Raw genomic sequence first — 9,918 nt, forward strand, 5'->3', positions numbered from 1 at the left:
AAGCAAGGTTCAAGAGCAGGACCCATAAATCAAAGAGGTGGATGAGGAGCCTTAGAGAAGCGCGGGACCAGTGAGGGCACCAGAGGTCCCACAGTACTTCACAGGTAATTGAGTATTGATTGCATTATAATCAGAATCCTAAAGTGTTCTTCCTTTGTGCTATTTTCTAGTCAATTGTGCAACTTGATCCTTTGCATACAAACATAAAGAAGAATGTGTGGTATAAGTCCTGAAATGTACATTACCTATTGGAATCTACAAGTGCTCACCTGGTATTTCTAAAACTAACTGGACCGAAGCTTAACATACCTGCAACACAGAGAAGTACATAGGTATTTGAGATATTGACAGAAAGTGGTGCCCATGACACATTTTCAAGAAAACCTTTGAGCTGCCTTTTTATCCTCAACAAAATTTTGCAATGAAGCCTGTGAAAAGTAATTTCCATCACTTGCATTGCCTGTCCAAAGCATTTGAAGTATGACATAGCTGTGAATGGCACCATGCATTCCTGTATACTTGCTCAATATATGACAAGTTGGCATAGCAGACCTGTGGCTCTGTGAAAATGGCCTTACACAATCCTCTCCGGTGTCTCCACACTTCTATCTTGGCCTTTGTTCAAAAACAACCTGTCACAAAACCACCACAATACTGTGAAAGAAATTATGCTGAATGCCTCAGTCATTCCAACCGTATAATATTATTGATGGTTAAACTGGCAAACGCCTCACAATTTTCTGCATGATAAACCATCGCTATGTGTGTCACTAGTCAGGTAGTCTTTATTCAAGCTTCGCCAGTTAAGCAAAGAGCTTTGAAGGGAAAAAAGTGTTTATGTTTTCTACAATAAACACTACAAAACATGAACTTCATCCTCAGAAAATATTTTTTTTGTTTAACCTGATTCGCAACACATCTATGACATCAGAGGCTGGCTCTACTTTGTGGGCGTGTATTTCCATGGAAGCTGCAATGTACTTGTTTCAAGAAACAACGCAATAAGGAACTAGGCCTACCACTTTTTTCTTCAGAAATTCAACCTCATGCTTGAGGGTTGTACTGTTAACACTATTTTGTCTATCAAGCATCAGATGCAATGAAACTGTCTGACTATTTGACTATTTTGGGAAGCCATTAGAAGAGAAGTAACTTTTAGAGGCTGGAGACTAGTTTGACGACCTTGATGTGTAATCTAGATGTTATTGCTCAATATTTCAACTGAAGTACACATTCTTATTTTTTTCCATCCCAGATGATGAACAACATGTTTCAGACAGATGAGGCAAAGACAAGACATGTTATATCTCTTCAACAATTAACTGTTGCAGTTTCCCACAGACAAATGTTTATTTACAGAAGCAGTACATCCAAAATGTGGAACATTTCTGGACTTGAGACTACAGCATTTTCATGGCAGAATGGTATTCAAACTGTTTGTATAATATAGAAAAACATATATATGAGCTCAAGTCCCCAAAATAAAAGAAATTGTGAAGTGCAAAAGTGTCTACCGTATAATCACACACAATGATAAGAGCTGTCATTGTCTATTTGCATGGCTTGGTCTGAACAGAAAGCAGTAAGAAAGGGACTTCCAGGTATCCGACATTGTCCTCCCTGTGAGTTGGGTATGACATTTAGAGGCATGTTCCCCATGGAGCTTTGAGGGATCTCAGTCTCCAGACACTTGTTCAGCAGTTTGTCTGAAACCCACTGATCTGGGAAATTTTGTGCCAGGCTCTGTAAAGCCTGATAATTGCCATCACTCGGGGGGAGGCTGCATCCAGGGTCAGGCAGGCTGTGGTAACATGGATCCACATCGTAAATCAGAGGCTCTCTGTCCACATCCTGGAAAGCCTTAAGTGGCAGTGGCACATCTATGAAGGCATCAGTTCCTCTCTCACTGTCCTTACCAACCACCTCACTGAAGCTCTGATATCCAGCAACGACACTGATAACATCGGACACGTTAGAACCGTAGATCAGACTGGTGTCCTCTGATGACGTGGTAGTCTCTGAATCATCACTGGCGCCATCACACGGGTGAAATGAATTGTCGGTTTGCAAGAAGGTTGCACAGTTAGTGGACAAGTTAAGGTCTTGTTGACCAGTACCAAGAAACAGCTGTGGATGGCCATTTCTCAACACTTCAGCCTCACCAGAATAGTAGGAGGAGTTACAAAAGAGCAGAGGCCGCGTAGGAAATGAGGACGTCTTGCTTGGTGTTAACTCTTGAAGGGAGTTGATGGGCACTGAGGGGGAGTAGGTAATATTGTTGTAACAAGAGCCTCCAGACTCACTCATGAAATGAAGAGGATTGTAGTCAGATGAACACACACCAATATCTCTATTTGACTCAGGGCAGTTAATTTGTGTACCATCATCTGTCATAGGAGGGGCTAAAAGCAATGACTGAGGATTCCCATCCAAAGGAACAAGGCTGGGAAAGACTTTTCTCAGGGCCTCTTGAAGATGGCTAATGATCTGCACATTACTAGGCTCCGGGCTCATGGAACATGTGTGGGCATGACCCAGGGAAGACGATGAGTCAAGCTCTGAGCCACAGCCTCTTCCACTGCTCCCATCTACTGTCGCAGGGTTTGTCCTGTAGGGAAAAGACCAGCGGGAAAGTTACAGTGAATTAAAGAGTATTTTCATTGCAAGGACTTGACTGTCCACGCGAATGAGACTGAAACCGAAGACACCTTTTAATTTTTCTATGTTTATATTGCATCAATATGCTCACCATGTTTTTTCTTCAGTGTCCATTTTTGAAGAATCAACATAGATGGAGGATAAAAGTATTTTGGGAGGAGACAATACCTGTGGTGGAGAACAAACATCACTAAATGCAAATACACAAATGGAAGGAATTACAGAAGGAAAGTAATGAAGGTTTACAGTTTATTTAAACATGGAATATTGCAGCAATAAGGCCTGAGGAGGTGTGGTAAATGGCCAATATACCATGGCAAAGGGCTGTTCTTATGCACGACGCAACGCGGAGTGCTTGGACACAGCCCTTAGCCGTGGTATATTGGCCATACAGCACAAACTGCTGAGGTGCCTTATTTCTATTCTAAACTGGTTACAAATGTAATTAGAATAGTAAAAAAAAATGTCATACCCATGGTATATGGTCTGGGCTCAAACCACCCAGTTTATAATTAGAGATAGAGCCTCACCTTAGGTACTGCTGGAACCATATACAAAAGGTCTGGGTTTGAACATTTAGGAATATTATCCCACAACTTGGTTTTGAGTCTGCAGAGGGGGAAAATAGGAGGATTTGAAAGCCTATAGGGCCAATATGAAGCTGTATGATAACATATCATAATAATAATAATGGGTCAGTGGTCAAACGACCTCGACGCATCACTGTCAAACGCTCCCTGAAACACTTCAGTGAGCAGGCCTTTCTAATCGACCTGGCCCGGGTATCCTGGAAGGATATTGACCTCATCCCATCAGTAGAGGATGCCTGGTTATTTTTTTTAAAATGCCTTCCTCACCATCTTAAATAAGCATGCCCCATTCAAGAAATTTAGAACCAGGAACAGATATAGCCCTTGGTTCTCTCCAGACCTGACTGCCCTTAACCAACACAAAAACATCCTATGGCGTTCTGCATTTGCATCGAAAAGCCCCAGGGATATGCAACTTTTCAGGGAAGTTAGAAACCAATATACACAGGCAGTTAGAAAAGCCAAGGCTAGCTTTTTCAAGCAGAAATTTGCTTCCTGCAACACAAACTCAAAAAAGTTCTGGGACACTGTGAAGTTCAAGGAGAATAAGAACACCTCCTCCCAGCTGCCCACTGCACTGAGGGTAGGAAACTCTGTCACCACCGATAAATACACTATAATTGAGAATTTCAATAAGCATTTTTCTACAGCTGGCCATGCTTTCCACCTGGCTACCCCTACCCCGGTCAACAGCACTGCACCCCCCACAGCAACTCGCCCAAGCCTTCCCCATTTCTCCTTCTTCCAAATCCAGTCAGCTGTTGTTCTGAAAGAGCTGCAAAATCTGGACCCCTATAAATTAGCCGGGCTAGACAATCTGGACCCTTTCTTACTAAAACTATCTGCCGAAATTGTTGCAACCCCTATTACTAGCCTGTTCAACCTCTCTTTCGTGTCGTCTGAGATTCCCAAAGATTGGAAAGCAGCTGCGATCATCCTCTTCTTCAAAGGGGGGGGACACTCTTGACCCAAACTGCTACAGACCTATATTTATCCTACCCTGCCTTTCTAAGGTCTTCGAAAGCTACGCCAACAAACAGATTACCGAACATTTCGAATCCCACCGCACCTTCTCCGCTATGCAATCTGGTTTCAGAGCTGGTCATGGGTGCACCTCAGCCACGCTCAAGGTCCTAAACAACATCTTAACCACCAATACTGTGCAGCCGTATTCATTGACCTGGCCAAGGCTTTCGACTCTGTCAATCACCACATCCTCATCGGCAGACTCGATAGCCTTGGTTTCTCAAATGATTGCCTCGCCTGGTTCACCAACTACTTCTTTGATAGAGTTCGGTGTGTCAAATCGGAGGGCCTGTTGTCCGGGCCTCTGGTAGTCTCTATGGGGATACCACAGGGTTCAATTCTTGGGCCGACTCTCTTCTCTGTATACATCAATGATGTCGCTCTTGCTGCTGGTGAGTCTCTGATCCACCTCTACGCAGACGACACCATTCTGTACATAGCCCATCTATAATTTAGCCCAAACAACTACCTCTTCCCCTACTGTATTTATTTATTTTGCTCCTTTGCACCCCATTATTTCTATTTCTACTTTGTACATTCTTCCACCGCAAATCTACCATTCCAGTGTTTTACTTGCTATACTGTATTTACTTCGCCACCATGGCCTTTTTTTTGTCTTTACCTCCCTTATCTCACCTCATTTGCTCACATTGTATATAGACTTATTTTTCTACTGTATTATTGACTGTATGTTTGGTTTACTTAATGTGTAACTCTGTGTTGTTGTATGTGTCGAACTGCTTTGCTTTATCTTGGCCAGGTCGCAATTGTAAATGAGAACTTGTTCTCAACTTTCCTACCTGGTTAAATAAAGGTGAGATAAAAATAAATAAATAAAATATGTTTGTGGAAACAGAGATACTGTCACCTACAGACATGTCAGGACAACTTACCTAACACTGCACCAAAACAAAGCACTTGTGATGATGATAACAGCAATGCAGCTGAAAACAATGACAATCTGGAGCACTTTCCGAGATGATGCAGCTGTGGAGCAGAGAAGAATATACAATGAGCTACAAGGTGAAAGTGGAATTAAGGTTTGAAAACCCATGGATGATAAATCTCATTTAATCACTTACGGTTGATGAATTCCAACTCTTCACTCCAGTCACTGAAACGGCCGCTCCGATCAGTATAGGTTCTGACCTTCAGAGCATAAATTGTGTTTGGCTCCAAGTCTCTGCCAAGTAATTCATAGGAAGTTGTTGATTCATTTTTGGACACCTGTAGGAACAAAGGAAAGGGCCAGAGGGAAAGTTGTCTTGGTGATGTGATAGCAAACAGGGGAATGATGTAATATGAGGGATTTATTATATCCCCCTCCTTTACCTCATCTGTTTCTCCTTTCTTTCTGTAGCTCAATTCGGCGATCAAGTTCTTAGAAAACTCTTCATTATCAAGGTAGTTTGTCTTCCATTTGACCAGGAAATTCCCATTTTCTGTTGGTTTCACATCTTGGATGGTGGGGGTTTTGGGTTTTACTGTACAGGGCAACGATAGGGATGGTTTGACATATCAATCAATTAAAGCATGGTTTAATTTCATGCAATATTCATTATAACAGTAATTCATTTTCAAATAGCAATCTGCATATGTAGATGCAACTCACTGGTGTAATTGATATTGAGGACTTTGGAATTTATGCGCTTCCCAGAATTCCAAAGTGTTGCTTTAAACTCCTCCCCAACAATAAGGTGCATTGGATCAATAGAGCACCCACATTTGGAAATATCATTGGACCTCTCCTTTTCCTTGAAAGTACAATCATTCTTGCTTCTGGGAAATAATTTGAATAATTATGCAGTTTTGAAATGAAATATGACTTCTTGGTGAGATTAACATCGACAATAGAAAAACTTAAACAATAATAAACATACATATTTTGTGCGTCCAATTTTTTCAATGTCATGCTGTATTCAGCACACTTAGACTTGTCAGTTGTAAAATGACAAACCATACTTTTGTCATAGTCGTTGAAGCATTGAAGATTTCCGTCACTCATTGCTACAAGTAATTAACAAACAAAAAGCTTGTCAAATATTAATCATGATCAGGCAAAAATACTGTGGTCAAATATACTTACATGTTCATAGGCTATGTTAAAAAGACTGCTTACCATCATCAGCTATCAAAGTCCCAAGGGTTGTGACTATAATAAGCAATAGAAACATTGTGCTGAATACTTGAGAGTAAACCACACAGTATAATTCAATCTGAAATCAGAAAGAAAAAATGTTTCCTGTTAGTGTTTAAATTCCTGCACATTAAAATAGGCTACATGTTAGCCTAAATGTGAAGAAGTGATTATTAATACAGTAATACGTTTTTTGTGGGTCTACAGTTGTTGCTTTTGTTAATAGACTTAACTTTCCCACTGGATTTCCTTGATTACTTAGAGATATAGCAAATAGAAAGTCACTCACCCACACAATGATATATTATAGTTTTGAGGGCATAATCATTCCTTTAAAAGAACAAACAAAAAACAATGAATATATAATACAGCATATAGTCTTCATAAGATCTACAGTAATAACAATCATTTGTCACTTTATAGAAATAGCTGCGGTTTTGACAACTACGAATTGCTTACTGGAAATTACAGTTCCAACAGGACACACCTTTCATGGGAAGGTCTTTTGGTCGTCCCCCCTCCTCCTATGATCATATCGCACGCACGCACGCTTTGTTTTTGTTTTATGGTTGATTACAACCTTCGAATTTCAACAATGACATCTTAATAATATTACAATATTTTTGCAACTTGATCTATTCCCGGGAAGTCCGGTTGCAGATAAAGACATGCAACACTGAGCCACTGAGTTTCCAATCTAAACCACAGCTAATGTACTAAGTTTGGTCTACCAGTCCACTTGGGGGCGGTAGCACCTTGGCTTCAAGGTGGTTTTCCAGAAACACCGTTAACGTAACTGCAAGGGAAGAGGTAGGCCCTTTCAAGTCTCTCGTTCAACCCGCGTAAACAAAGCTAGCTAGCTAACTTTTGACAGAAGGAGAAGGAACCAGTATGAACAAAACATAGCAACGAATGATTTGCCAGGTGAGTGAAGTTGCTGTTGTTTGAAGTTTAAAAATATATATATATATTTGTTTTTGCTATACGCTGGTCTATTTTGTCCGGAACATTTGCTGTTGTCACTGCTGGTTAGCTTTTGTTGGCTAAGGTTAGTTTAATGGTTTAAATTGTATATTGGTCGCGTTGCCTTACACAGAAGCATATTTTATATATTTTTTCTAATTGAAAACATTTTTTATTTGATTTTTTTTAACAACAAATCAATATAGGAAGTACATGTGGGAACACAAGTATATATACTAATATACAAAGTACAATATCACACTACACAAGGACCATAATACCCTGACTACACCGCTCGCGTCGTAAAATAAAATTAGGAATCTATGTTATTCAATTATTGCACCCACACTGTCCGTGCAGGTCTGCAATGCTAAAAATATAACTCCTTTCTATTTCAGACTCAGATCAAGCTGCAAGTCCTGCCACTCCCATCTCCTCATTGGTTTATAGAAGCAGATACCCACGTGCCATCTCTGCATTGGTTATACCCACGTGGGTGATTGAAAGACGAACTGTGTTGCAGGTTGTCGTGGTAATACTGTGAAAGTTTAAATGCCCTTCACCATATAAGTTCAAAGATGAAAAAGCCGGGAAGGAGGAGAGATGACTAGAAACGATTCGGTTGACCATTTTATGTGTGGATTAATTGTCAGAGTAGAGGACCTTGTGCATTTCAGGTAAAATAACAACCTAATGTTTATGTCCCAGGACAAATTAGCTAGCAACAGCAAGCTAGCTAAATAGGACAAATTAACTAGCAAGCTAACTAGCTAAATTGCTATAAATGCTTTTTGCTTTTTGACCTGTCCTCAAATTAATGTCATTGGTTCAGAGCTTGTTTTGATATTTTAACCTGCGTGTCATGATCACATTTGGTGTCTTGCCACAAGTTTTCTTACATGAATACAATGCCAAAAAAGATGCAACACTGTTTCTGGGTGGTCATTACAAAAGGAACAATTTGAGTTGATGTCTTCTTTAAACTTCTTCATATAGTGGTTGGCAGGATAATATTCATAAATATTATAAAGGAAACTTCATTTTTTTTAACAAGTAGGTATGTGTGTGGCAACATCCAAACTTTTTCCAACAGATATTATCAATAAATCCGTTCCAATAAGGCATTACATAAGGTATAGATTAGAGGTCGACCGATTAATCAGAATGGCCGATTAATTAGGGCCGATTAATTAGGGCCGATTTCAGGTTTTCATAACAAACGGAAATCAGTATTTTTGGGCGCCGATTTGCCAATTCTTTTTATTTATTATTATTATTTTTATACCTTTTTATTTAACCAGGCAAGTCAGTTAAGAACACATTCTTATTTTCAATGACGGCCAAGGAACGGTGGGTTAACTGCATGTTCAGGGGCAGAACGGCAGATTTTCATATTGTCAGCTCGGGGGATCCAATCTTGCAACCTTACAGTAAACTAGTCCAATGCAATAACCACCTGCCTCTCTCTTGTTGCACTCCACAAGGAGACTGCCTGTTACCCGAATGCAGTAAGCCAAGGTAAGTTGCTAGCTAGCACTTATCTTTATAAAAAAACAATCAATCATAATCCCTAGTTAACTACACATGGTTTATGATATTATCTAGCGTGTCCTGCGTTGCATATAATCTGACTGAGCAAACAAGTATCTGACTGAGCGGTGGTAGGCAGAAGCGGGCACGTAAGCATTCATTCAAACAGCACTTTCGTGCGTTTTGCCAGCAGCTCTTCGTTGTGTGTCAAGCACTGCGCTGTTTATGACTTCAAGCCTATCAACTCCAGAGATGAGGCTGGTGTTTTTGCACAGCTTTGACAGTGCTACTGTGCCATTTTTGACACGCAAAGACCCAAACGGCATTCCATAGTATGTATGTTGTGAAGCTAATAGCAGTTACGCCATTACTGTGTAACTCCGGTAGGACAAAATCTGAAAAATAGTGCACTTGGTAGTGTGTACTGGTGCTCGACCAGTTGGCGAAAGCCAACATCACCCACGTCAGAGAATGGATTTCGCCTTTGAGTTGTCTTGCGGAAATGTTCTTACTCTTTCAAATGACTGCTCGACTTGTTGACTGCTCGATCCACACAGGAGGCATTGTGGGCTAGGTTAGGAATGCTGTGTTGCACGTGTAGCGCAAAATTTTACCAGGCGTCATTACGTCATGTACCTACGTTTATATAGGTATGCACGTCAGCTTTGACATCGTTTTTTTTACATCAGCGTTGAGCTAGACATCGGGCCGATACTGAAGTTGGCATTTTTAGCTAATATCGTCCGATTCCTATATGTTCACCGATATATCATGCATGCCTACTAACAACCCCTATATAACCACGTTTATCAGTATTCTGGATAGTAGCTCATATCCCAGTATTATTCTGGATAAGCTCTTTACAAGCACCTTTGATATCCCGCTTAAGAGTATCCATGTAACCATGAATATTCCTACTTTAAATTCTTAAGGATTAAATGGAATAGTAACTGATATGGACACTGATTGTAGGCCTTTAACCTCTAACATATACTATAGCTTAATATAATATAA

At 40.3% G+C, this 9,918-nt stretch overlaps 1 protein-coding gene across 4 annotated transcripts; it reads right to left on the reverse strand.

The window, feature by feature from the left end:
* Positions 1–1,301: 1,301 nt before the first annotated feature.
* Positions 1,302–6,990, reverse strand: LOC112246014. 4 transcript variants are annotated; one of them, XM_042327449.1, is made up of 11 exons: positions 6,899–6,990; positions 6,701–6,741; positions 6,394–6,490; positions 6,155–6,281; positions 5,887–6,053; positions 5,607–5,758; positions 5,357–5,501; positions 5,168–5,261; positions 3,189–3,267; positions 2,750–2,826; positions 1,302–2,608 (listed from the first exon to the last, which is right to left on the reverse strand). In XM_042327449.1, exons 3-11 carry the CDS (start codon positions 6,446–6,448, stop codon positions 1,522–1,524), a joined length of 1,983 nt encoding a protein of 660 aa, XP_042183383.1. In that variant the 5' UTR covers positions 6,449–6,490; positions 6,701–6,741; positions 6,899–6,990; the 3' UTR covers positions 1,302–1,521. The 4 variants fall into 4 exon arrangements, with proteins under 4 accessions (XP_042183383.1, XP_024270042.2, XP_042183384.1 ...); XM_024414274.2 differs by having other exon boundaries at positions 6,871–6,978; XM_042327450.1 differs by lacking the exons at positions 6,701–6,741; positions 6,899–6,990 and having other exon boundaries at positions 6,237–6,281; positions 6,394–6,436.
* Positions 6,991–9,918: the final 2,928 nt, after the last annotated feature.

Source organism: Oncorhynchus tshawytscha, linkage group LG09 (genome assembly GCF_018296145.1).
Source record: "Oncorhynchus tshawytscha isolate Ot180627B linkage group LG09, Otsh_v2.0, whole genome shotgun sequence".
Lineage (NCBI taxonomy): Eukaryota > Metazoa > Chordata > Actinopteri > Salmoniformes > Salmonidae > Oncorhynchus > Oncorhynchus tshawytscha.

What these genes read in the sequence shown, in the direction of transcription:
- LOC112246014 (XM_042327449.1), bottom strand. Translation starts at nt 6,448, where the DNA reads ATGTTTCTATTGCTTATTATAGTCACAACCCTTGGGACTTTGATAGCT. An exon ending in CCTCAATATCAATTACACCA is followed by an intron (nt 5,759 to 5,886) that starts GTGAGTTGCATC and finishes TGCCCTGTACAG; the next exon opens with TAAAACCCAAAACCCCCACC. An exon ending in GACACTGAAGAAAAAACATG is followed by an intron (nt 2,609 to 2,749) that starts GTGAGCATATTG and finishes TTTTCCCTACAG; the next exon opens with GACAAACCCTGCGACAGTAG.